Raw genomic sequence first — 25,177 nt, 5'->3', positions numbered from 1 at the left:
GAAAAGACCTTTAAGATCATCAAGTCCAACCCACATCGTAGCTATCACCATGTGGCCAAACCGCCGGAAGAGAGGTGTGCACACCAAGTCCAGCGGTTGCTGGTTGAGGCCAGGCTGCTCAGCACAGGGAATTTGGTGTGGCTGTCCACATGGCTCCCGTTAGGATCACAGCTGTCAGTGCACAAAGGAGGGAATGAAAAGTCCTGCCGGGGTCCACGTGAGTTTGGTGGTGGTGTTATCCACCATGCGTGTTTATAGTGCTGTTATGCTTGATCCACATGGAAGGTGAATAGCTTTTCCTCTGTGGGATAAACAACAGCAGTGATTCAGGTGAAGGTACACAGACAGGGACAGTGCCCATGCGTGTACCATGGCTGGGTGGAGCGTCAGTGGGATTTCTATGTGTACCAGAAGGTGGGTAATGCAATGGCATTTTGGGACGTAAGTCTGGTCTTTGCCAGTGAGGAGTGAAGGACAACGCACAGGAGGGCCAGCTGCCTGCACATTTCATGTTGCAGGAGTGGGCCAGAGCGCATGGCTTTGATGGGCACATGGGCAGGATGGAGCTTGATGGTACCTCAACAGAGGGGTGCTGGCGCAAGGAGGTGGGCCATCGGAGGCTGCACGTGCAGCTAGGGGAGAGCAGGCCAGTAGTCCAAGACACTCTAGCACCTGGCAGAGGTGAGAGGATGGTGTTACGGAATACTTGCATGCCTGGTGTACATGTGGACACATTTTTGGTGTGGTTTGGCAGGCACAGTGTGGATCATGTTGCAGGATCTGTGAACGACCCTTTGCAGTCTGTAACTGTAAATCCTCTGCTCGTATTTTGGGATGGATGTTTCACTGCGTTGGGACAAAACGTGCATGTGAACTACCAGGCATGGGACAGCGGAGCTGTTTGTGTGAGGAGGAACCTAACGTCGACACCCAATGCTTTGCCAGGAGAGGTGGACAGGACTGTGCCTCTCGGTTGAGATTAACAGTGCTACGACAATACTAAATGGGGGATACGCAACACTATGGGATGTGATTTTAATGGGAAATTAATGATACAGTTACACATGCATAATCGGGGTATATTTATGCCTATGGACAGCTCATGTCCGTATACAGGGATGACTCTCCTGGCAGAGGGCCTTGGTGGGGAGCAGTGTGCAGTGCTATGTGAGAGGGAGGGATGCAGTACACAGAGGCACCGTGCATCCCTGAGGCACCGATAGTCGTGTAGGTACCAGCCGTTGGGAGAGGAAAGGCCTGGCGCTGTGTGCGGAGGGGAGCCAACAGAAGTCACCCGTGGTGGCTGTGCTGCCGGTGGGGATGGATGGCCTTGGAGCAGCCCTGCAGCCCCGCGGGCAGAGTGTGCGGGATGGGGCATGGCACAGGGAAGGGGAGCGAGCGGAGCACCCTGCCCCAAGACTGGGTGCCACCGGTGTGGGGCCGGCAGAGGGTGGTGCCCGCTGTGTCAGCGAACGGGCGGGCCGGCGGCGCGCAGGGGCCGGGCGATGCCAGAGCGCTCCGGGCTGCGTGGCTGGCCCCGTGCCCGGGACCTTGACGGCGGCGCGGCGGGCCGCGGGCCGGGCGGGGCGGGGAGGGGTGGGCCACAGAGGGTAATGGCGGGGGGGGACGGAGCCCCCTGGGGTGCGGGGCGGGCGGCCGCGAGTATTATGGGATGCCTGGCTGGACGGTGGCTCCCGGCGACTATTATGGGATGCCTGCCTGAGCGGGGGGGGGTGTGGTGGGGTGGAGGGGGTGTATGTGTGAGTATTATGGGATGTGCGCCCGGGGTGTGACTATTATGGGATGTTCTGGGGGATATACAGTGTGCCCCCCGTCCTCCTCCGCCCCACCGCCGCAGGGGGGTGTGCCTATTATGGGATGGCAGGCCGGCCGGCACGCGCGCGGGCGAGGGGCCGAGCCGCCAGGGGCGCCCTGCCCTGGCGCGGGGTCCCGGGTGCGGGGGGGGGGGGGGGGGGGGGGAAGAGGGCGAGTATTATGGGATGCCGGAGCGAAAGGGTGCGAGCGTGGGGAGTATTATAGGATGTTTCTCAGGGGGGTTGGGGGGCTTATTATGGGATGTTCCCGGCGGGAGGGGTTATTATTATGGGATGCCGGGCCGGGCAGTGAGTGGGAAGTTCTGAGGGGAGGGCGGGTATTATGGGATGTCTCGGGGGGGGTGGGGGGGTGGTTGCCGAGGAGATAGGGGCGTGGCCTGTTGCTGGGGTCCGGGGGCATATTATGGGATGGAGGCGGGAGCGGGGCGTGGCCTGGCCGGGTTTTTTCCCCTTTAAGAGGCGGTGCCGGGGCTGGAGCCATTTTCCCTTCAGCAGCAGCAGCAGCAGCGGCGGTGGTAGTGGTGAGAGCGGAGCCGGGGTCTGGAGCTGGGTGAGGAGCAGGGAAGGGACGAGGGCGGGAAGGGCCTCCTGCCGCCTCTCGGGGTGCTCCTGCGGCCGGACCCTCCTCCTTCCCCCCTCCGCAGGACGCCCCGTTAGCTCCCGGCCGCAGCTTCCCCCCCAGGGCCGCGCCGTGTCCGTGCCCCGGCGGCCGCAGGGCATTTCCCCTCCCCCCCCGGCCCCGCACCGTCGGTCCCTGCCGCCCGTCCGTGGGGGGGGGGGGTGTCGGGCCCTCGCCGCACGCTAGCCGGACTGCCCCGGCCCCGCCCCGCGCCCCCTCCCGCCGCCCCCGCCCTGCGCCGCGCAACCCCGCTCCGGGCGGGGGAAGCCGGGGGTGCGGCGGGCAGCGGAGCGGGGCTGCGCCGCGGGCGCCGCCGAGCCAGCCCTATCCTTTGTGTGGGGCCGCCGGCGGAGCGGGGCGACGCTGACCGATCTCTGCGGCCGTGTCAGCCCGGGGCCGGCACGCCGAGTTGGGGCGGGCGAGCTGGGCTCTGCCGGCAGTGCCAGTTCCGCCGCATCGGGCCCCGCGTGGGCTCCCCTTCCTCCCTGAGGCGGCTCGCTGACTGCGTCCCGGTGGCACTAGGTCTTCTTTGGAAGCCTCCCCTGCCAAGGTAGCAATAACCTAGGGCAGCTGGCTGCAGGGGATGGGAGAATTTTCCTATAGGACAGCTGTTTTGGCTTCCTCGCCAGGGATGAGTTGCTGACTCAGGTTAATATCTAGTGTCTTCAAAGCCTGCTTCATCACAACTCTCAGATGATACTTGCTGCCAGTGTTTCTATTATCTGTAGACTCCAAATCCAGTGAAGTTGCTGTCTAAGCTTTCTCATGGATCTTGGTAGCATTAATGCTTGGGAAAACGGAGTTCAGGTTTGCTCTAACTTTCTCTTTTTTCTTTTCAGTGAAGTACTGGCTTGACTGGCAAGAAGGTGACACCCTGTGTAAGCCCAGGCCTCCCCCAGTTGGAGGACATGGCATCGGGCATTGGTTCTCCATCACCGTGCTCAGGGGGCAGTGATGATGATGAGATGGAGATCCTATTGAACAATGCTATCCCCCAGCATCCAGGTATGGAGAGCACGCAGGGCATGTATGTGAAGTGGGGGTAATGCTGGTCTTAAGCTGAATATGTGAAACACACTATGTGCTGGGGAATGTCTTTGTATTATTTTTTTTTACTACAAGTTTCACACATGGCTTTGATAGCTGAGTCCCAGGGTTACTTCAAAGTGCGAGGCTTGTGGCTTTATGTCAGGTGGAGCTGACTTTGTTCCAAGGTTGCTGGAGCCTGTGCTCTGAGGAGGTGTCAGGGGTGGAGGCAGAGTGTCCAGTTCTGATGGGGTACCAAAATGCCTGCAAGTGTAGCATTTTATGCCTGGGGAGGGGAAAGTGGGGGGAGTATGTGAAAGGACAGGGTGCCTGGCTTGCTTTCATCTGGGAACTCAGACCGGCTGACGTCCAGAGCAAACTGCCCTGGGCTGTTGCATGACCCACTTTCCTTCACCACACCCAATTATTGAGGTTTCTTGTGGTTCTTGCTCGGTGCTGCTTGCTCACCTTTGCATTTCTTGTAGTCTTTGTACCTTGCCTTTTCCCTGATGTTTACATCCTCATCATCAGCATAAGACTTGAGTTGGAAGAGCTCTGGGTACTCTTCTGTTGGGGTTTTTGTTCTTGTTGCTGCTGTGGTTGTTGATGACTTGCTCTGTGGATCTATATCTGGATTTTCTGCTTCCTTGTGAAAAGTGATAATGTCTGTCCTGATGTGCTGGATTGTAAGACAAGGTTGAGTTTTCCTGCTAACTCGTGCTGTAGTGTCTTTGTCACATGTGAGAGAAATGTTTCACTGAAAGTGGGAAATGGTGTTGTCTGCTTTGGCTTATTTTGTTTGCTGTTTTTTCTTAAAGCTTTAACACTAGGGTTTTTTGGCATCTATAAAACCTTAGAAGGGGACTGTTAGTAAGTCTTGTAAGGAAAGTCTCAGTGAAGAAAAACTGCTAAAATCGTGCAAACTAGAGAGCTTTAGGTAATATGTTGGAATGGATGGGACAGTCAGAACTTGGGGGAGAAGAAGAGGTGGGATTCCTGAAGGACCTGGTGTTGCAGCACTGTGGGAGTGAAGAGATCTCCACCGATTGGGAATATGGCAGCAGCCAGGTGTGGGACTCCAGGTTCTGAGAGCTCAGCCTGTGCAGCTTCAGCCCTGGTTGCCGTAGCTCATCTGACCTGTGGCTTCCTCCATCCTGCCCAGCTCCTGTGGTCAGGAGGCCATTTTCCCTTGGAGGGAGAAGGAGTGACTCTGGCTGTGTGTGGTGGGCGGGGCAGTGGGGAGGGCGGGTGGCTGATGCAGGCTGCCACAAAGGGAAGGGCTCTGTGGCTGCCCCTCGTCCCAGGGGCAGGCAGGGAAAGGGAGGGGGGCTGTGCAGATGGGAGCTGGCATGCATTCCTCTGACTGGGCAGTGAGCTTGCTTAGCTGTTGGTGCAGAGGGAAGGGCTTGTGGGAAGGTTGTGTCAAATCCGGATTGGAATAGAGTTGCTGAGTAACAGCTTTCCTATGGAGAAGTAGTGGCTTACTGGTCTCTGTTTTGCATGTGGCTGTATGATGCTCTATACTGCTAAATAGTGAGTTTCTTTCCTGGAGACCTGTGTACCTTAATGCCATTCTAGTCATATTCTCAGATGTGTTCGCCGTTTTGCCTCCTTTAGAGTAGATGGCCACATCTATAATTTTTCCTGTTCTTGTTGGATTATGGCAAGATCTGAGTGCAGCTCTGCTCTGAGAAGGAATATTGTGGAAATAGGTGGTGTTGGAGGGAGGGGGAAAACTGTATACAGTGGTAGCTTAAGATTTGTTGACATCTGTTTTGAACAGTAACAAAGTAAGCAGTTGTCTACTTGCTACATACTTAAGCAGAAGTGTTCTGAGGTCTTTGAGAGGTGGCTATACTGTAGTGTATAGATGGGGTTTGAACAAGCCACATCATCTCTTTCCCTCCAGAGCCTGAAGAAGAGCCAGAAGAAGAGCTTCTGTCAGAGGCTGACACCCCCAAAATCAAGAAGAAGAAGAAGCCCAAGAAACTAAAGGAACCCAAAGTGCCCAAGCTCAACAAGCGTCAGAAGAAGGAGGTAAGGAAAAGAATGCCCAAGGTCACACTCTAAAACGTGGATAGATGGGGTGAGTTTGCCTTCTGTTGTTGCTGGCCCATGGCAGCAATCCTTTGTATGATCCCTCTCAAACTTGGGGAGAGTGTGCTGTTTAGTGCTTATCCAGGGTATTTTCTCACAGCTACCTGATCTTCTCTCTCCCTTCCTCCCTCCCCAGCTGGGGGACAGCTCTGGTGAGGGGAATGAGTTTGTGGAGGAGGAAGAGGAGGTTCTGCGCTCTGACAGTGAGGGCAGTGACTACACACCTGGGAAGAAGAAAAAGAAGAAATTAGGGCCCAAGAAGGAAAAGAAAAACAAAGCCAAGCGCAAGGAGGAGGAGGAAGAGGAGGAAGAAGATGATGACTCAAAGGTGAGAAGCTACCCTTGCTGACTGACTGCATGGTCCTTCTTCCCATGTATTTGATTTTGGGGATCATTGTGCTTTCAGTTTAAGATGGCACGTGGAGTTGGGGCTGTTAAGTTTCTTCCTCCACTAGACCTGCTTGACTTGACCATTTTCACACCTTACATTCTTTCTCTTCTGCCTTAAACATGCCTAGGATATGTGTTGAATCCAAAGACTTTTCCCACCTCCACTGATGTTCTATTGAGGATGTGTCATATGGTGGTGATAAGTGGACAGGAGGGGAAAAATCCCCTTGTCCTTACTCATTGGGTCTTCTGTGGATGTATGAAAGTCCAGATCTTTCCTGGAGCGGAACTAGAGCTTTTTCTCAAGGTTGCTGTGATTCTCTTTGCATAGGAGCCAAAATCATCTGCTCAGCTCTTAGAAGATTGGGGCATGGAGGATATAGATCACATCTTCACAGAGGAGGACTACCGCACTCTTACCAACTACAAAGCTTTCAGCCAGTTTGTCAGGTAAACTGCAAGCCTATATTTGGAAGGACTCAAGCAAAAAGAGAGATGGGACAAGGACTAAGTTCCTTTGGCTTGAAACTCAAGACACATTAGACACACCACTGTCCTACCTAGCAAAATATGAAGCAACAGTGAAATAATTGATCCACATAATTTTTTGGTTTTGGTGTTGGAGATGATAAAAGCTCTCATTCCCTGTCCTCCTTCTTCCCTAGTAGGCTAAATTCTGTTTCACCTTCCAACCCCCTGAGTATTTGCATCCTCCACACAGAGTGAAGGATGGGAGTGAAGAGATTCATTGGCTGTTGAGATCAGAGATTAGAAAGGAATGTGGTTTGAGGTAGAAATGTTTATGGGGGTGGCAGGGAGGAATAATGATTTGGATTTCAGGGTGGTCTGGTAACTTTTCTTTCTTTAAATGTCTGCAGGCCACTTATTGCAGCCAAGAACCCTAAAATAGCAGTGTCGAAGATGATGATGGTCCTGGGAGCCAAATGGAGAGAGTTCAGCACAAACAACCCCTTCAAGGGAAGTTCGGGTGCATCTGTGGCAGCTGCTGCAGCTGCAGCTGTTGCAGTAGTGGAGAGTATGGTGACAAATGTGGATGCTGTCCTGCCACAACCCCCTGTAGATGTGCCACTCAGGAAAGCCAAGACAAAGGAGGGCAAAGGTGAGATGAAGAATCTGGCAGGATGGTAGAAGGTGAGTAGTGTCAAGGCAGTAATCCTGACTTGTAGGCTCCTGTTTCCAGGTCCTAATGCGCGGCGGAAGCCAAAGGCCAGTCCTCGTATTCCTGATATCAAGAAACCTAAAACAAAGAAGGTGGCGCCTTTGAAAATAAAACTGGGAGGATTTGGTTCCAAGCGTAAAAGATCATCAGTAAGTGATGCTCCTTCCTTGACCTCCTGAGGAGGCGGAGGTGATGATGTGCTAGAAATTCTGGGATGCCTGTCTCATGTCTCTTTGCTGTCTCCAGTATGCGTGCCTGAGTAGCACAGTGTTTTTCTAATCTACCTCAGAGTGAAGATGATGATCTGGATGTGGAGTCAGACTTCGATGATGCCAGCATCAACAGCTACTCTGTTTCAGACGGATCTACAAGCCGTAGTAGCCGCAGCCGCAAAAAACTCAAAGCTGGGAAAAAGAAGAAGAAAGGTATGGACATTTAGCTCTCAGTTGGAGACAGCAGTGCAGCTAAGTGTGTAGAAAGATTACAGAAATGTCTACGCAGAATTTGGATATTTAACAGCATACTTGAGGGGGAGGAGAATTGTTAAGCAAGAACCTGATACTGTTTTTAATAAGGAAAAGGTTTTCAGTTGTTTCAGCACTGTGTCTATTCCCCTGCCAAAGGTGAGTTTTCCTCACTTCAGTTACACTGTTAATTTCATAAGTGGAAGGCACAAAGGAGCTTACTTTACTCCTGTTCTAGCTCTTGCTCCTAGCCCTGTTTACTTAGGTAAAACAAGAATAGTTCTGGATTCTGGATCTTTATGTTACTATGTTGGGAGAATATTATATATTGCATATATATTATATATGTATTACACTTTTGGGAGAGTATAATCCCTTACTATTGGAAGCCTCTACCTGTGGGTTGTATAGTAACTCTTCACCATCCTTTGCAGGTGAGGAAGACTCCACGGTGGCTGTGGATGGTTATGAGACTGATCACCAGGACTACTGTGAGGTGTGCCAACAGGGAGGAGAAATTATACTGTGTGATACCTGCCCTCGTGCCTACCACATGGTTTGCCTGGACCCAGACATGGAGAAAGCCCCAGAGGGCAAATGGAGCTGCCCACACTGTGTGAGTACTGGATTCCCCAAACTGATGATAGAGGGAGGAGTGTAAAGTGACTCGGGGCTGCCTTTCTCCTGTAATAATCACGGCTGTGCCATTTGGTTTTCTGATTTCCCTCTCCTATAGGAAAAAGAGGGCATTCAGTGGGAAGCAAAGGAGGATAACTCTGAAGGTGAGGAAATCCTGGAGGATGTTGTGGGGGATGCTGAGGAAGAGGATGACCATCATATGGAGTTCTGTAGGGTCTGCAAGGATGGAGGAGAGCTGCTCTGCTGTGATGCCTGTCCTTCATCCTATCACATACACTGTCTGAATCCCCCGTTGCCAGAGATTCCCAACGGAGAGTGGCTGTGTCCTCGCTGCACTGTGAGTTTCTGCTAGTACCGTTCTCCTGCTGCAGGCGATGATCAATCTAATCCCTTTGGATCATGTTTTGTGGGGAAGAATTAGTTCTCTGAAGACTCTTACCTCCTCTCACACTTTTGTCATAAAGTATCAAGGCCTGGCTTTCTGTGCCTGTATAACCCTTTGTCAGTTGGCTGCTTTTTCCAGCCAGCAGGAAGGACAGGGTTACAGCCATTGAGTCTCATGGGGTTTGCCCTTGTGCAGAGTAGTAGTTGGGCAGTTTTGGGTCTAGGATGACGAGGATCAGTTTTCTCAGATCCTGTGTGTAGAAGCAGGAGAATGAGTGCAAGCAAATTCAGTGATTTTTAAAATACATTTTGAAGTAATGCAGAGCCAAACCCTCTACTTGGACTGTAAACTTGAGAATGCCAAGCCCTGTCTTAGTAGGTGGTTGGCAGAAATGTCACGCCTTTCCAGAAAGCTCATGAAGTATTATAAGTGGTGTTAGGTGCTTTCATTAAGTGATTTTAAGATGATGAACACAAAAGCTGCTTCAGGACATATCTATAGGCTGGGCCAATAGTTCTACAGCAAAATACTTTCTGTACAAAGTTCCACTGGGACTTGTGGCTGGATATATTACTGGGGCTCATCAAGCATAGCAATTTTTGTATTTCATGTAGAGTTTCTGAATTGCTGTGGCCCTGGGGAGACAACTGAATTGAGATTCTGAATTCAGTTTAGGGTTTGTCAGTCCTAGAAAAAGAAGACAAACTGGGGAAAGCTCAAACAAATGCTGGAGATCAAGAGGATAAAACATCTTAAGTCCAAAAAGCAAGTTCCATCTGCATAGTAAAGCTATAGTTAAGGAAAAGAGCTGTGACTCTATGCTTCTTTTTCTCAGTGTTTGTGTGTTGCAGAGTATGTACGCTTTGATGTAACAAGCTCTGTTTAACCTTTCAGTGCCCAGCCTTGAAAGGGAAGGTGCAGAAGATCTTGATCTGGAAATGGGGTCAGCCCCCAGTTGGCCCACCACCACCACGTCCACCTGATGCTGACCCTAATGCTCCACCCCCTAAGCCTCTGGAAGGTCGGCCAGAAAGGCAGTTCTTTGTCAAATGGCAGGGCATGTCCTACTGGCACTGCTCTTGGGTCTCTGAGTTGCAGGTGAGTGGAGGACTTTAACCACACCTGGCTGAATAGTTGAGGGGAGGTATTTTGGATAGTTGGTGGGGAAAACACCTACTAACTGCTTCTGTCCCTATTCCAGCTGGAGCTACACTGCCAGGTCATGTTTCGTAACTACCAACGTAAAAATGACATGGATGAGCCTCCCTCAGGGGACTTTGGAGGGGAAGAGGAGAAAAGCAGAAAGAGAAAAAACAAGGACCCCAAATATGCTGAGATGGAGGAGCGCTTCTATCGATACGGGATCAAGCCTGAGTGGATGATGATCCACAGAATCCTTAATCATAGGTAGGGGACGTAGCAAAAAGGATTTTCCACAAAGACCTTAAGCAGTGATAAGGGAGAGTGGATGAGCTAAACTGCACTATGACTGGGGGAAACAGTGGGAGATGGCTTGTTCGGGGGAAACAGTGGGTATGACAAAGTTCTTTTGTTTCTGTTGCTTCACTAAGGGATCCTTTCCTTCCCTCCCATTGGAGTGGATTGGGTGAATACTGTCATTTCATTGTACTTAAGACTGTTTTTTTCCACAGTGTGGACAAGAAGGGGAATGTCCACTATTTGATCAAATGGAGAGACCTACCCTATGATCAGGCATCCTGGGAAAGTGAAGATGTGGATATCCAAGATTATGACCTCTACAAGCAAGCCTATTGGAATCACAGGTAAGAGAAGTATCTAGAGCTTGTGTTCCTTTGCTTTCTTTCATGAGAAAACTAGAGGATTTCAGTTCCCTAGCACTGGCTGGATTAATATATGGAGATACCCAAGAAGCATTACCTTGTTGGTGACTTCTTATTCCTTTCGCTAAGGGACGCAAGGTACTTTGTGTTTCTGCACCAGTTCATGAAGGCTCCAGTCCTTTTCTCTTGAGCATATTTGAGTTGAGTCATTGCCCTCCTATTCTTTGCAATAGTTTTCCCTTGATCTGTTACAAAAGCCATTAAACTTGCATGTTCTTGGGACTGTCTCTGCATAGGGAGCTGATGAGAGGTGAAGAGGGCAGGCCTGGTAAGAAGTTAAAGAAAGTGAAGATGCGTAAACTGGAAAGGCCCCCTGAGACTCCCACAGTAGATGTAAGTTACTGTTTTTATTGCTTAGGAGCCATCTGATACATCTACTTATTTTGGGGAGGGAGCAGGTAAATGAGAAACTGGAGACTAAAGAGCGTATGTTTTAGAGTTTCTTCATGGGCCGAAAAACAAATGGGTTCTAGAGCCTTCAGACAAAGGCCCACCTTCTCCTTTGGGTGAGACACTGGCTGGCTCTTGGTGAAAGGGTATAACAAAAAAAGGGTTTTGGTGGACATTTAGGAATCTTATCTGTTGAATTTTTCTTTTGTCTGTGAAATCTTATCAGCACTAGGGAATATATGGGTGACTTGGAAAGGAAGTCTTGGTAGCTGTCTAGCTAAGGTAGAAAATACCAACTCTTCGTTTTTTGTACTGTAGCCAACAGTGAAATATGATCGGCAACCAGAGTACCTCGATGTAACAGGGGGGACTCTGCACCCCTACCAACTGGAAGGACTGAACTGGCTGCGCTTCTCTTGGGCCCAGGGCACAGATACAATCTTGGCTGATGAAATGGGTCTGGGAAAGACTGTGCAGACAGCTGTGTTCCTATATTCCTTATACAAAGAGGTGAGAACTGGGAGATTACTGTCCAGGTTGATTCTGCCTGCATTAGTGGTTGCATTCATCTAATGCTCTTACTGACTCTGTTTGTAGGGCCACTCAAAGGGTCCCTTTTTGGTGAGTGCCCCACTGTCCACAATCATCAACTGGGAACGAGAATTTGAGATGTGGGCCCCAGACATGTATGTAGTGACCTATGTTGGGGATAAAGACAGCCGGGCCATCATCCGGGAGAATGAGTTCACTTTTGAGGATAATGCGATTCGTGGAGGCAAGAAAGCATCCAGAATGAAGGTACAGAACTCTGAGGAAACACAGGCCTGAACTGAAGATGCGTTGCCCTGGCTTTCGGCAGTTGAGATTTAGATACTCTAGTGTCCCTGGGAGCTGATGATACTTGTAGTTTCCAAGGGGAAATAACTGCAAATCGATGGCTGGTGGGCGTTTAGACTCTTGCTCTAGACTGTTTAACACTCCTACTAGTCTGAACTAATTCGGTGCTGGAAAAAGAGGGCTGACTAAGGTAATACTGACCGTAGGCAAGTCCCTCTTTCTTCTACTTAATCTGTGAAGTTGTGCAGCACTTCTACAGATCAAAGGCAATGTCAGAATTGCCATTCTGTGGAAAAGATAAATATACGAGAAGTATGAACTTTCTAATCTGAGGAACTTGCTGACAGTGAGGCCATACCTAGACATCTGAGAAATTGCACTCTGTGCCCAGACAGGAAGGAAGAGCCTGATCTAGATTGCTAGCGTTTGTAGAATTTTAGTCTTGCTAATAAAAGCAAGATGGGAACTAAAGCTTTTCCAGTGGCAGAGATACGTAAGGACTCCTTTCCTTACCTTGAAATTGAAGGTACTTAATTGCATTAACTACCAATAATAACTTAAAGTTTTGTGATGAACTACTAATCTTATTAAGTCTTAGTTTTTTGATGAGCCAGTCTTCTCCGAATCTCATTTCCCTACTGTGCTTCTTTTCACTGCTTATTTCTTAAACTTCTCTGTTATGATACTTGGCAGCTGCCCAAAAGTAGCAGGTCCTGAGGGGGTTGAGGAGACTCTTGTGTGTTGAGGGTAATGAGGGATTAAAAGGCTAGGATGGTTTAGGTAGCATTTTGAATCTTGTGACAGGAAACTGGGGGTGTGAAAAGTGATGTACTGTTTGACCAGGGCTCACCAGAATAATTTGATGGAGAAATACTGCATCTACTTGGTTCTGAGGCTTTCCCCTATCCCCTTACCATGTTCCTTTCTGTTTCCTTTGCAGAAGGAGGCTGCTGTGAAGTTCCATGTGCTTCTCACCTCCTATGAACTGATCACAATTGATATGGCTATACTAGGCTCTATTGACTGGGCCTGTCTCATTGTGGATGAAGCTCACAGACTGAAGAACAATCAGTCTAAGGTACCAGAGAAGCATAGGTGGCTTATAGGCATGGCGTATGTTGAAGGGGAGAATGGTCAGGGAGCATTCAGAAGATTAGATAGCTGCTTCTAAGCATGTAAGTTTACCTGTCAGCTCTTAGTGCAATAGTAAATTTGATGTGTTTAAAAACAGCCTTCATTTGGAGATTACGTATCAGTGGTAACAACTTCAGTTTAATACATGTCACTGGTTAAAACAGCTTTCTCTAGGTGAATAGGCAATTGGTGTATGCTGGAAAAGAGGAAAAACCTGGATGCTGTTGGTACTCTGAAATACAAACTGGCTTCCTTGGAAGCAGATCACGTATCTGCACCACCTCTGTTCTGGAAAGGTTTACCGTACTGAGCATAATACAGGTTGCATGAGTACAGTTATTCTGCTTCCAGAGTAGGCCTCCTCTCTGTATTCATCTAGAATTGTAGCAGAACTAACTGGATGTTACAGAAATGAGGGAGGTGGTCAAGGGTGTTCAAAAATCACAGAAGCATAGAATAGTTTGAGTTGAAAAGATACTCAAAGGTTATCCAGTTCCAACACCACAGGCAGGGATACCTTCCACTAGATGTGGTTGCTCCAAGCCCCATCCAGCCTGGCCTTGAACACTGCTAAGAATGGAGCATTCACAGCTTCTCTGGCCAACCTGTGCCAGTGCCTCTCCAACCTAACAGTGAAGAATGTCTTCCTAATCTCCAATCTTGAATCTACCCTCTTTCTGTTTAAAGCCATTCCCCCTTTTCCTACCCTTACATGCCCTTGTAGAAAGCCCCTCTTCAGGCTTCTTGTAGCCCTTTAGGCACTGGAACTACTCTGAGGTTTCCCCAAAGCCTTCTCTTCTCCAGGCTGAGCAACCCCAACTCTTGGTCTGTCCTTATAAGAGAGATCCTCCAGCTCTTTGATCATCTTCATGGTTGTTTTCTTCTGGACTCGCTCTAACAGTTACTCAACCTCCTTATGTTGGGGGTCTCATAGCTGGACACAGTACTCCAGATGGGGTTTCACAAGAGCAAAGAGGGGAGGAGAATCACCTCTCTCAACCTGCTGGTCACACTCCTTTTGATGCAGCCCAGGATGCAGTTGGCTTCCTGGGCTGCAGGTGCACACTGAATCCAGCTCATGTTGAGCTTCTCATCAGCCAGCACCCCAAAGTCTTTCTCCTCAGGGCTGCTCTCGATGTGTTCTCCACCCAGCCTGTATTTGTGCTTGGATTGCCCTGACCAAAGTGCAGAACCTGGCACTTGGCCTTGTTGAACTTCACGAGGTTCACATGGGTCCACTTCCCGAGCCTGTCAAGAAAGTGCTTGGGTAGATGCTGAAAGATATATAAGTGTTTTTGTATGAGGCTGCACCTTAACTGAGCTTGTTTGAATTCAGTAGACATGACTGTTCTTTCTTAATCCAGCCCCTCCCTAAGCCCTTGTGCCTTAATTCTCTATTATTGATTTGTCTGTCTTCGGCTGGGTTCTAGTATGCTGAAAACAATTGTTGTTGGAAATCTGGTTTTATATGTTCTTGGTGACTGTGCAAGACAAAATTGCCTCTTGATTTCTTTTTGTTTAAATGGCTTTAGCTTTCTGGATCTTGGCATGAGGCATCATTCATAAACATCACAGCTGTGCTTGCAGTCCAGTTTCCAGATCTCTTATTTTTTTTATTGTGGGCATTAGACTGGATGCCATTCTATGCTTAGCATTGAAATTATTGGAAGTAGTACTGAATGCCTACTATTAATATTCATTAATAGAGAAAGGATGTAAAAGCTCAAGGTTACACTATGACTAATAGTTACAATTGGTTGTTTACCAAGACTATTAAATCTATGTCTTTCTGGAGCAGCTTCCTCTCGTGGTAGGTGTTTGGCTGCAAGACAGGTCAGAAGCTTCTTGACAGAGTGCAGTTATCTGCTAAAGTTTTGCTAATCAGTAACTTCCATATTTGATTCCAAAATAGGGTTTTGGGTTGTTGTTTCTTTTTCTAGTATTACTATTTAGAAATATAAAACCCCGTGGAAGCCATGAGAAGGATGCTTCTGGTGTGATAACCAAAACTGTAGTGGTGATGGGTTTCTCTTTGAGGTTTTTTTGTTGTTGTTTGCCATCTAGTACAAGCTGCTTTCAGAAAGTTTGACTTTGTATTTGCTAAGTGTAAAGGAAGCAAAGAAATGGCCATGTTCATAAATAAATGATGGCTTTATTGTCAATTTGTGCTGGTGAGCATGGTACACTTGTGCATTTCAGTTCAGTACTTTATCTGCTCAATACCTCTGTCTGGAATTCTTTCGTTGTGAAAACCAGCACAAATTACCTTAAAGACACATTGGAAAACCCTTAGGTCTTTCTCTCCTCTGCTTGTTTAGAGCTCTGGAACATTGCCCAGATTGATATGAATAGGAAGAATGACTTGGCTATTTCTAGAATTCTCAAGGCAGAGTAGTTGTAAGGATGTGGAACACTAATTTAGCAAGAAAAAGTAGATAGCATAGTAGTCTGGAAATGATTGGTGGTCTCAGAGCTTGTAACCTGAAAGAGCAAGAAGAGCCTACTGGCACCTGATGGCTTGTAGGATTTGCTGCAGTCCCATTTAGCTATGGAGAGCAGTGATCCAAATGAGATCAGTCTAGTGACCCTGACTGGAATGTGAGCTACTTGGAGCTCTTGTCCAAACAGCTGATGTGATCTAAGCCATACCCTAGCTTGGTTGTCAGCATTAGATTTTTATTTTTATTTTTGTAGGCCTATGACTTAATAAGCCTCTGATATGTTTGTGTGTGTTTTTTGCTTCCCATCGCCACTATTTCTTCCCTGCTCTCTACTTCACAGTTCTTCCGTGTGCTGAATGGTTACTCCCTCCAGCACAAGCTGCTGCTTACAGGAACTCCCTTGCAGAACAACCTGGAAGAACTGTTCCACCTGCTGAACTTCCTCACGCCAGAGAGATTCCAGTATGTCTTGCAGTGCAAGTCAGCCTGCCTGTTTTGTCACTCCTATTCTGTTCCTTGTGGGTTTCTTCCACTCTCCCCCCTCCTTTTTCCTTTGTGGCTTTTGCTGAGTGTCTGTTTCTCTGCAGTAACTTGGAGGGCTTCCTAGAAGAGTTTGCAGATATTGCCAAGGAAGATCAGATCAAGAAACTCCATGACATGCTGGGCCCACACATGCTGAGGCGTCTCAAAGCTGATGTTTTCAAGAATATGCCATCTAAGACTGAACTCATTGTCAGAGTGGAATTGAGCCCCATGCAGAAGTGAGTATGGGGATGGAGAGAGTACCTGCTGTTGTTGCTCTGCTCTTCTGTTTCAAAGAGGATGTTGAAATAGCCTCATCCTCACTATAGGGCTTTCTGCACAGTGGATAGGAGGAAGATTTCCTGCTGCCACTACAGCAGAGGGTGTACTAATCCTGTGCTTTGATGTAAGGAGTAAAGAGACAGTGAATGCCAGTGGCAGAGCCTGGGTAGCTGGCAGGTAATGCCAAGAGCTGTGCAGAGTTTAGCAAGAGAATGTGTTAGTCATTCTCATGAGGGGTGTCTGAGCTGTATTTTTTTCTTTTCAGGAAGTATTATAAATACATTTTGACAAGAAACTTTGAGGCACTGAATGCACGTGGTGGTGGTAACCAAGTCTCCTTGCTCAATGTTGTTATGGATCTGAAGAAGTGCTGCAACCACCCCTACCTCTTTCCTGTGGCTGCTATGGTATGTCCAGTTACTCTATATAAGCAAATTCTCTGCTGGCTGTTACCAGGGAGCCAGTTACCTCCCTATAAAGCATCGAGGGGTTCCCCTTCCCCTCTTTCTTCTATTCCTTCTTTCCCATCCTGTCTTTATGTAGACCCAGCATGCAAGAAAACCTTTCTTTTTTTCAGTATCTTTGTATGACAAGTAAAAGCTATCTTGTGACTCATGCAAGATGATGAAGACAGTCAAAGTAGGGACTAAGTCAGTAAGAGAGACAAGGGCACCTAGGAGTCAATTTGAAAGAGAAGAAGCAAAGGGTAGCACTAATGTTTTGTATAAGTAATGCTGTACATTGTGGTTGTGCCAAGCTAAGTAATGATGTGAGTCAGCATCTGATGAACACTTCTAGGGACTAAGAGTAAGCTATATCCCTTCAAGCAGTTTTCTTCTCCCACCCTATACTACTTTTCTTCTCTCATTTTCTCAGGAAGCTCCAAAAATGCCAAATGGCATGTATGATGGTAGTGCTCTTATTCGAGCCTCTGGAAAGCTGTTGCTGCTCCAGAAGATGTTAAAGAACCTTAAAGAAGGAGGTCACAGAGTGCTCATATTTTCTCAGGTATATGGGGAAAACCCCAAAGGCTGGGAGTGCTTTTTCTGAGAAAGGATCCTGTTGATCTGGTATCCTGTTGTTGTTCACTCTTTTGTGGTGATGTTTTTGATATGCAGATGACTAAAATGTTGGACCTTCTAGAAGACTTCTTGGAACATGAAGGGTACAAATATGAGCGGATTGATGGAGGAATCACAGGGAACATGCGTCAGGAGGCTATTGATCGCTTCAATGGTATGGAGTCTCCTCCCTTCTTTGCAGAGTGAAAATTGTCACCTTGTATGCACTTGGCAGTCAGCAAAGGATTGTTGTGGCCCAACTCTTCCACTGCTCTCCTGGAATCTTAAATTAGAAGGAAGTCCCCCTCAGGGTGTGTGTGTAAGATACAAATAATGCACTTGCCCTTGACTACTTTTGTTCTTTTCTTTCATTTAAGCTCCTGGCGCTCAGCAGTTCTGCTTTCTGCTTTCAACTCGAGCTGGGGGTCTTGGTATTAACTTGGCCACAGCAGATACTGTGATTATTTATGATTCAGACTGGAACCCGCACAATGATATTCAGGTGAGTCTGAATGAGACCACTCACTATGGAGTAATCCTCATGATGAGAGGAAACAGAAGGAGTTTGTGAAAGACTTCCCCTCTAGAAATATGCAAAATCGGAGCAGTGAGGATGGGTAGAGATGGGAAGTGAAATAGTGGAGGGTTCTTCCAGGGGTCAGCCTTCACTAATGTTAAGCGCAAGCATGAAGGCAATTGGGAAAATTGTTGCAGGTAGGTGGGGTGTATCAGACTACTACTTGTGTAGCTCTAGACTGTTCTGAGCACATCTCTTTTCTAGGCTTTCAGTCGTGCACACAGAATTGGACAGAACAAGAAAGTGATGATATACCGCTTTGTGACAAGGGCCTCAGTGGAGGAGCGTATCACTCAGGTGGCCAAGAAGAAAATGATGCTAACTCATCTGGTAGTGAGACCAGGGTTGGGCTCCAAGACAGGCTCCATGTCCAAACAGGAACTTGATGACATTCTCAAATTTGGCACTGAAGAGCTCTTCAAGGATGAGGCTACTGAGGGGGGTGAGTGCCTGGGAGTAGAACTGAAAGAGGCGGGGAGGTCCGACTCCTTACTTAGCAAGTGACTAGAGGCACAGTGCTGATTATAGCTCTACTGAGAGGTCTAGGGTGGCATTCCCTTTCCTTGGATCCTTGAAGATCCACACAGCAACTGTGCCTATGCTCTTCCCTCAGGGGATAACAAAGAAGGTGAGGACAGCAGTGTCATCCACTATGATGACAAAGCAATTGAGCGTCTGTTGGATCGGAACCAGGATGAAACAGAAGATACTGAACTTCAGGGCATGAATGAGTATCTCAGCTCCTTCAAGGTGGCCCAGTATGTGGTTCGTGAAGAGGAGATGGGGGTGAGTATGAGGTGGATGTCAGCTAGTATCTTCTGCTGAATGATGTAGGACCAGTTAAGCAAATTGAGCTCTGATGCTTTTAAGGGCAAGCATGCATATATCTGCGTGGACAGGCTGAGGTTTGGAACTAAATTTGTTACCCCTCTGGCAGGAGGAGGAGGAGGTTGAACGGGAGATCATTAAGCAGGAGGAGTCAGTGGATCCTGATTACTGGGAGAAACTGCTTCGTCACCATTATGAACAGCAGCAGGAGGATCTTGCCAGGAATCTGGGCAAGGGGAAACGTATTCGCAAGCAAGTTAACTACAATGATGGCTCACAGGAGGATAGAGGTACCAATCCATGGGAACCTGAGGGAGAAATGAGTATAAAGTATGTGTTGCTGGGAAGTAATGGAGTAGCGTCTCAGGCTCACGTGCTGTTTTTCTTTCAGACTGGCAGGATGACCAGTCAGATAATCAGTCAGACTATTCAGTTGCTTCTGAAGAAGGAGATGAGGACTTTGATGAGAGGTCTGAAGGTAAGTTCTGGTGAAGCCAGAGTTCATGGGTTGCTTTCTCTGAGTATGGGAACAGCTGGGACTTGATTTGGGTGATTTGTATGCTTTGTAGTGCTGCTCTGCAAGGGAAATATTCACGCAACAACATGCTGTGCATTGTCTCTCCTCCTTAGCTGCATTTCTCTCTCCAGCAGCTCGTCGGCCTAGCCGCAAAGGCCTGAGAAATGATAAGGATAAGCCTCTGCCTCCCTTACTTGCCCGTGTGGGAGGGAACATTGAGGTAAGTAGTACCAGGGTAGGCGTTTGCATCTCTATGGCTCTTGCCATATCTGTAGGTCTTCTCCTTTCTAGGTCTTGGGTTTCAACGCCCGCCAGCGGAAAGCCTTCCTCAACGCTATCATGCGTTATGGAATGCCACCTCAGGATGCCTTCACCACTCAGTGGCTTGTTCGGGACCTCCGTGGCAAGTCAGAGAAAGAGTTCAAGTGAGTCTGTGTTAAGCAGGGTTGGAAGACTGGCAGCATCTAGTCCCTTTAGGGAAGAATGAGAATTGTGCCTTTCCTTAGAGACTACATTTCCCTTATGCATTAGCTGATTCTTTATGAGGGAACAAAATATAAGCTAGGTAGGAGAGATTAGGGATTGTTCCTCATTCTTGTCCTTGGACTTGACTCATCAGCCACCAAAAGCAAGTGCTTTTAGAGCAGTAGTGTGGAGTAGTATGGCAAGTATGCAGTTAACTACTCTCCCAGAGTCTTTTTTTTTTTTTTTTTGGCTTATGGTTGTTTCTGACTCAAGATCCTGAGTTGGCTGTGCGTACCCTTTACGCATGTAGCAATTCTGTCAAGAAATTCTCCCTTGAAGGAGCCTAGAATCCCAGAACTGGTGTTACTATGAGGTAGGATTTCTCAGGTGATTTCCCTTTTATGTGTCGAAAGGGGTCTGATAATGCATGTCTCTGGCTAACCTGGTTTGTATTCTAATTGCTTGTCTCTGTACTGCTCCAGGGCCTATGTCTCGCTGTTCATGCGCCATTTATGTGAACCTGGAGCTGATGGTGCAGAGACCTTTGCAGATGGGGTCCCACGGGAAGGTCTTTCTCGACAGCATGTTCTGACGCGCATTGGGGTCATGTCACTTATACGCAAAAAGGTAGGTGCCGAGCAGAGCAATGAAGCGTTGGCCCTCCATACAACTTGTAGTCACTGGGATCCTGTGTTAGTGAGTTACCTCTCCTTTCATACGTATTTCTGTTGCGTGCCAAGTGGCCTGCCTTTCTGATTTGAGGACGAGCTTTGTGTGACTCTTTCAGTAATACATCTTTCTCGTCCTCTCATGCAGGTGCAGGAATTTGAGCATGTGAATGGCCGTTGGAGTATGCCAGAACTGGCAGAGATAGAGGAGAACAAGAAACTTTCACAGCCAAGCTCACCCTCCCCCAAAACTCCAACTCCTTCAACACCAGGGGATACGCAGCCAAATACACCTGCCCCCATCCCTCCACCTGGTGAGAGCTCCCCTCTTGCACATTCCTGTGTCCTGACCTCATGCTGACTGTTCCCCTCACCGGAGCTGTGGTGGTGGGGTCTGGGGGTGGACACAGATCAACTTACTCTCGTGTTAGGAGGGCTGCCAAAGATATGTGCAAGCCCTTAAAGGCAAGAGAGGACACTAGCTTTCTTTGAATGAGCTGTCATCAGTGAGAAGAGGGAGTGGGCAGGAAAGGGGGTGGCAGTGGGGGGATATAATCTTGAATGATATTGGTCCCATTTTGATGGGTCTAATCTCTGGAAGCAAAGGAGATGTCTGCATGGTAGCAGTGAGGGGAAGAACTTACTGATGCTTTTCTTTTATCTGCTCTGTTGCTCTTGGATGGTAAATACACAGATGAAGGAGTAAAAGTAGAAGAAGGAGCCAGTGCTAAGGAGCAAGGAGAATCATCTGAACCAGAGAAAGAGCTTAGTGCTTCTGCTACTGAAACAGAGGTCCCTATGGAGGTATGTGTTGTGCCACTGCTTTGCCTCATACAATTGCGAATGTCTCTGCTTCTGCCACCTCTTTTGTGGTGGTTCTGCTGCTGAGGCAGACTGAGTTCTTGGAACGATATCTGAAGATAATTCCTAGGTCTTCAGAGATGGCCTGACACCTTTGTGCATCTTTGTTTTCCAAACTGCTGTTACTGTCTTCTGTTTCAGTGCACTGCTTTACCTTGTTTCTCACTGATCTGTCTTCAGCAGTGTGCCCAGCCTGTGGAGACACCACCACAGGAAGCAAAATCCCCAGTGAACCCCACAGAAGCAGATGAAAAAAAAGTAGAGGAACCGGAGGTGAAGGAAAGATCAGATGAGCCAATGGAAGTAGAAAGCAAAGGTATTTCTAGGGAGGTTATTTAATACCTTGAACATCAATAAACCCTTCTTCCCCATAAATACTATTTCCCTAAATCTGCATCTTTTTTGCTTCAGCACTTCATCTTAAAGAAACAGCTGTAAATGTAGATAATCGTCGGGGTGATTCAAGACTTTGATCAGTTTGATCAGGCAGTTAGGGAACAGTGTTAGTTTTCACAGGCTGAAGAACAAAACCTTGGACTTTCCATGTGACCCTACATCTCTTGTTCTCCTCTCCTATAGCTGATGTGGAGAAAGTGGAAGACAGAGCACCTATTGAGAACCCCTCTGACCCTCCTATAATTACTCTGGATGAGAAAGGTCAGCCATGATCATAATTCCGTTCTCTTCCTTAACTTCTGTCCTACAAGGATTCTTTGTGGGACCGACTTGCTGTGATATCTGCCATGTTCTCTCTAATAATTTCCTGTGTGTACAGATGAGAAAAAGGATGATGATAAGAGAGATGTGGTGATGCTGCAGAATGGAGAGATGCCGAAAGAGTCAGTAGATGAAAGGCACAAGAAAGCAGTGAAGCAGCGCTTCATGTTCAACATAGCAGATGGTGGCTTCACTGGTATGAGGAATCCTTATCTTCTTGAACTTGTTTGTGTGTCCCTGGTAGTGTTCATGAAATAACTTTCAGCTGTGCTCTTGTCTCTTGCCTTTCCAGAACTACACTCCCTGTGGCAGAATGAAGAGCGGGCTGCAACTGTCACAAAGAAGACCTATGAGATCTGGCATCGGCGTCATGACTACTGGCTCCTTGCTGGGATTATCAAGTATCCTTACCCTGGTGGACCAGTTCTCTCTCCTTGTACATAAATTATAACAGTGAAGGTGACCATCCTGGGTCTGACTGGAGTATATTAATTGAGAGAGTGCTTTATCTTTTCACAAGAGTGAAAGAGATTGTGGGAGGAGTTTCCTGTCAGCATAGTTAACACAGAGCAGGACATAGTTCTCATTCCTTTTCCTTTGGCTCTGGTCCCCCCCCTCTCTGCACCCCCTTCTCCCACCCCCCTCTTGAGAACTGTATTTGCCTGGGCTGTGTATTCCCTTGTTCTCTCACTGCCTTTGTTTGCCTGAGCTCATCCCATCTCAGTCATGGCTATGCCCGTTGGCAGGACATTCAGAATGATCCTCGTTACGCCATCCTCAATGAACCCTTCAAGGGTGAGATGAACAGGGGTAACTTCCTGGAAATAAAGAATAAATTCTTGGCAAGGAGATTCAAGGTAAGGCTTTATCTTTAGTGTGATAAGTGCCTTTCAGTCATCTGGACCTCTAAGAACAAGAGCATGCTGTTCTGTTTCCACTAAGAAAGCAAAGGCTTTCATTTTAGGGGGGTGTGTGGAACTAGTAGTATCTCTCAGGATGATGCACGGTAAGGAAGCTCCAGGATGGGAGCTTCCTTTACTCTAGAAATGGTACTGGGGAGCTTGGTCCAGTGCACTCTCTCCAAATGTTTATTGAACAACTGGTATGCAGGAGGCTTAAGGTTCAAGTGGCTGTCTCCATCACAGCTTCTCTTTGGTGTGCTACAACCCACCGAGTGTGCCTACACAGAACTTAGAAACACTGTATGGGTTGGTGGGAGGGTTGCTTTCAGTCTCTGCCTGAACTTACTTGGGAGTGACCACAGCTTAGTTCTGGGAGTGATAAAGGTCATGTAGTTCCTCTCAGTTTGGGGGAAAAACATTAATTCAGTGTAGTCTGGCTGATCAGTCCTGCACTAACAGGATTCAGATTGGTTTCTCCAAATGCCCCTGACATGAATAACATTTTCAGACTCTTCCTGTAAGTAGTATTGGACTTGGGTTCAAAGAGGAAGCTCCCTCATCTTTGCTTCCTAAAGAAAGAATAAAATAGTAAACTCAGTCTTGAAAAAGAATTCGAGGAGAAATGAGACTCTTAGAGAATTTATAGTAGCCTTTTATTAAACCAGTTGTGGCCTGGTTTTCTTGTGTACCTGGCCTAGCTTAATGGAGCCCTTAATAGATTTGAGGTCTTCAGGCTTTAGGTCAGTTTTAACAGAAGCTGGTAAAAGGAGGTTCAGTTGCAGAATCTCATCTCATGAGATAGTGGAGAAGTGGACTGGGAGGAACTGGGGGTGCAAGCAGGCTGCTTTTCAGGCACCTTCTGAAAGATGACTTGGCATTGCTGTCCCATCTTGCAGCTTCTGGAGCAAGCGCTGGTGATCGAGGAGCAGTTGCGGCGAGCTGCCTATCTGAACATGTCAGAAGACCCTTCTCATCCATCTATGGCTCTGAACACCCGTTTTGCAGAGGTGGAGTGCCTGGCTGAGAGCCACCAGCACCTATCCAAGGAGTCAATGGCTGGTAATAAACCAGCCAATGCTGTGCTGCACAAAGGTAATGTAGCATGTTAAACTGAGGGTGGGACACTGCTTTCCACTCTCGTCTTTGCCCTGTGGAGTTGTCCGTTTCCCTTCTAAACAGATAACCCCTGTCTTTTCCAGTTCTGAAACAGTTGGAAGAGCTTTTGAGTGACATGAAGGCAGATGTGACTCGCTTGCCTGCTACCATTGCCCGTATCCCACCTGTGGCAGTGCGCCTTCAGATGTCCGAGCGCAACATCCTCAGCCGACTGGCCAACCGCAGCAGTGAGCCCCCTCCACCGCCACCTCCCCAACAAGTACGTACCCCCTAGAGCTGCCAGGGGCAGGTTGAGGGCTCTGGGGGAAAGCCAGGGCCTCCTGACTGCTTGTCTTCTCTCCCCGTGCAGGTGGCCCAGCAGCAGTGAGTCCCTGGCCCAGTGCTGTTGACCTTTCAGCCAAGCTGAAGTGACCCACCCCACCCCTTCACACTCTACGCCTCTGCCTGACATTCCTGACTGGGTGCTGTTTCCCTCCATGGAAGCTGCTGCACAGGTCTCAGGGAGGAGAAGGAACTCCTTCCTCTGCAGCCAGCCCGTTGGAGCAGGGAGTGTGCTTGGGAGAAAGGGGGGATATGTATGTTGGACTCTGTACATAGTGACTGGAGGCCACAGCGCCATGTCTGTTACACGGAGAACCTGGCTGCATTGCTCGCTGCCTCGCCTGGAATTCCAGTTTTTGGTTTTAATTTTATTTTGAGTTTGTTTACTGAGATGAGTGCGCAGGCAAGACCAAGTGAAAGCCAGGACAGAGACAAAGCTACCTCCATCAAGATCCTTTTTAATACAAGAACTGACCGGACTTGTCCACTAATAAGCAGCTTGAAGACAAAAAAAAAACAAAAAACAAAAAACAGAGCAAAACCTTGGTAAAACTGAAAAATAAAGTTTCCTTGTATTTTACTTTGTTACGTCTGTTTAGCAAAAGCAGGGTGGGTAAGTGTAACAAAGGAGGTTAGAGTGCTCCATTACCTCTCTTGTGTCTTTTGTAGAATTACAACCTCAACCAGGTTGGAAAAGACCTTTAAGATCATCAACTCCAGCCCTTACTCCAGCACTAACCTATATCCCTAAGGGACTAATCTACACGGTTTGTGAATGCTTCCAGGGACGGTGACTCCACCACTGCCCGGGGCAGCCTGTTCCAGTGCCTGATTATCCTTTTGGGAAGAAGTTGTGCCTAATATCCAGGCTAAACTTCCCCTGGTGCAGTTGAAGCTGTTACCTCTTGTCCTGTCTCTTCTTGGGAGAAGAGACCAACCCCCTCTTGCTACAACCTCCTTTCAGGTAATGGGGGAGAGTGATAAAGTCCCCTCTGAGCCTTCTCCAGCCTAAACCCCCAGGTCCTTAAGCTGTTCCCCATC

At 48.0% G+C, this 25,177-nt stretch overlaps 1 protein-coding gene and 1 non-coding gene across 16 annotated transcripts; both read left to right on the top strand.

The window, feature by feature from the left end:
• The first annotated feature begins 2,212 nt into the window (after positions 1 to 2,212).
• CHD4 (chromodomain helicase DNA binding protein 4) lies at positions 2,213 to 24,716 on the top strand. 15 transcript variants are annotated; one of them, XM_062617284.1, is made up of 40 exons: positions 2,213 to 2,353; positions 3,299 to 3,459; positions 5,390 to 5,517; positions 5,714 to 5,905; positions 6,299 to 6,417; positions 6,846 to 7,087; positions 7,169 to 7,296; positions 7,437 to 7,572; positions 8,046 to 8,227; positions 8,348 to 8,587; positions 9,530 to 9,733; positions 9,837 to 10,042; positions 10,288 to 10,419; positions 10,734 to 10,830; positions 11,206 to 11,397; positions 11,485 to 11,685; positions 12,665 to 12,802; positions 15,640 to 15,761; positions 15,887 to 16,060; positions 16,369 to 16,510; positions 16,980 to 17,111; positions 17,222 to 17,339; positions 17,542 to 17,666; positions 17,946 to 18,183; positions 18,355 to 18,527; positions 18,679 to 18,859; positions 18,937 to 19,047; positions 19,200 to 19,306; positions 19,378 to 19,511; positions 20,034 to 20,178; positions 20,368 to 20,533; positions 20,914 to 21,023; positions 21,261 to 21,396; positions 21,660 to 21,737; positions 21,856 to 21,993; positions 22,090 to 22,198; positions 22,522 to 22,654; positions 23,596 to 23,791; positions 23,899 to 24,042; positions 24,165 to 24,716. In XM_062617284.1, the coding sequence occupies exons 2-40, from the start codon at positions 3,363 to 3,365 to the stop codon at positions 24,224 to 24,226; spliced, it is 5,808 nt and encodes a 1,935-aa protein (XP_062473268.1). In that variant the 5' UTR covers positions 2,213 to 2,353; positions 3,299 to 3,362; the 3' UTR covers positions 24,227 to 24,716. The 15 variants fall into 15 exon arrangements, with proteins under 15 accessions (XP_062473268.1, XP_062473276.1, XP_062473315.1 ...); XM_062617292.1 differs by having other exon boundaries at positions 2,214 to 2,385; positions 21,264 to 21,396; XM_062617331.1 differs by having other exon boundaries at positions 2,215 to 2,385; positions 19,221 to 19,306.
• Positions 20,561 to 20,699, top strand: LOC134163832 (small Cajal body-specific RNA 11). The gene has a single exon (XR_009964863.1). It is a non-coding gene; the product is annotated as a small Cajal body-specific RNA 11 (non-coding RNA).
• Positions 24,717 to 25,177: the final 461 nt, after the last annotated feature.

This window comes from Pezoporus occidentalis, unplaced genomic scaffold, assembly GCF_034315485.1.
Source record: "Pezoporus occidentalis ecotype Australia unplaced genomic scaffold, CSIRO_AGI_Poc_V1 ctg104, whole genome shotgun sequence".
NCBI lineage: Eukaryota > Metazoa > Chordata > Aves > Psittaciformes > Psittacidae > Pezoporus > Pezoporus occidentalis.
The sequence above is the reverse complement of the archived record's forward strand: the minus strand, read 5'-3'. Positions and strand labels throughout refer to the sequence as shown.

What these genes read in the sequence shown, in the direction of transcription:
- CHD4 (XM_062617284.1), top strand. Translation starts at nt 3,363, where the DNA reads ATGGCATCGGGCATTGGTTCTCCATCACCGTGCTCAGGGGGCAGTGAT. An exon ending in GAATTGAGCCCCATGCAGAA is followed by an intron (nt 16,061 to 16,368) that starts GTGAGTATGGGG and finishes TTTTCTTTTCAG; the next exon opens with GAAGTATTATAAATACATTT. An exon ending in AATGGAAGTAGAAAGCAAAG is followed by an intron (nt 21,397 to 21,659) that starts GTATTTCTAGGG and finishes CCTCTCCTATAG; the next exon opens with CTGATGTGGAGAAAGTGGAA.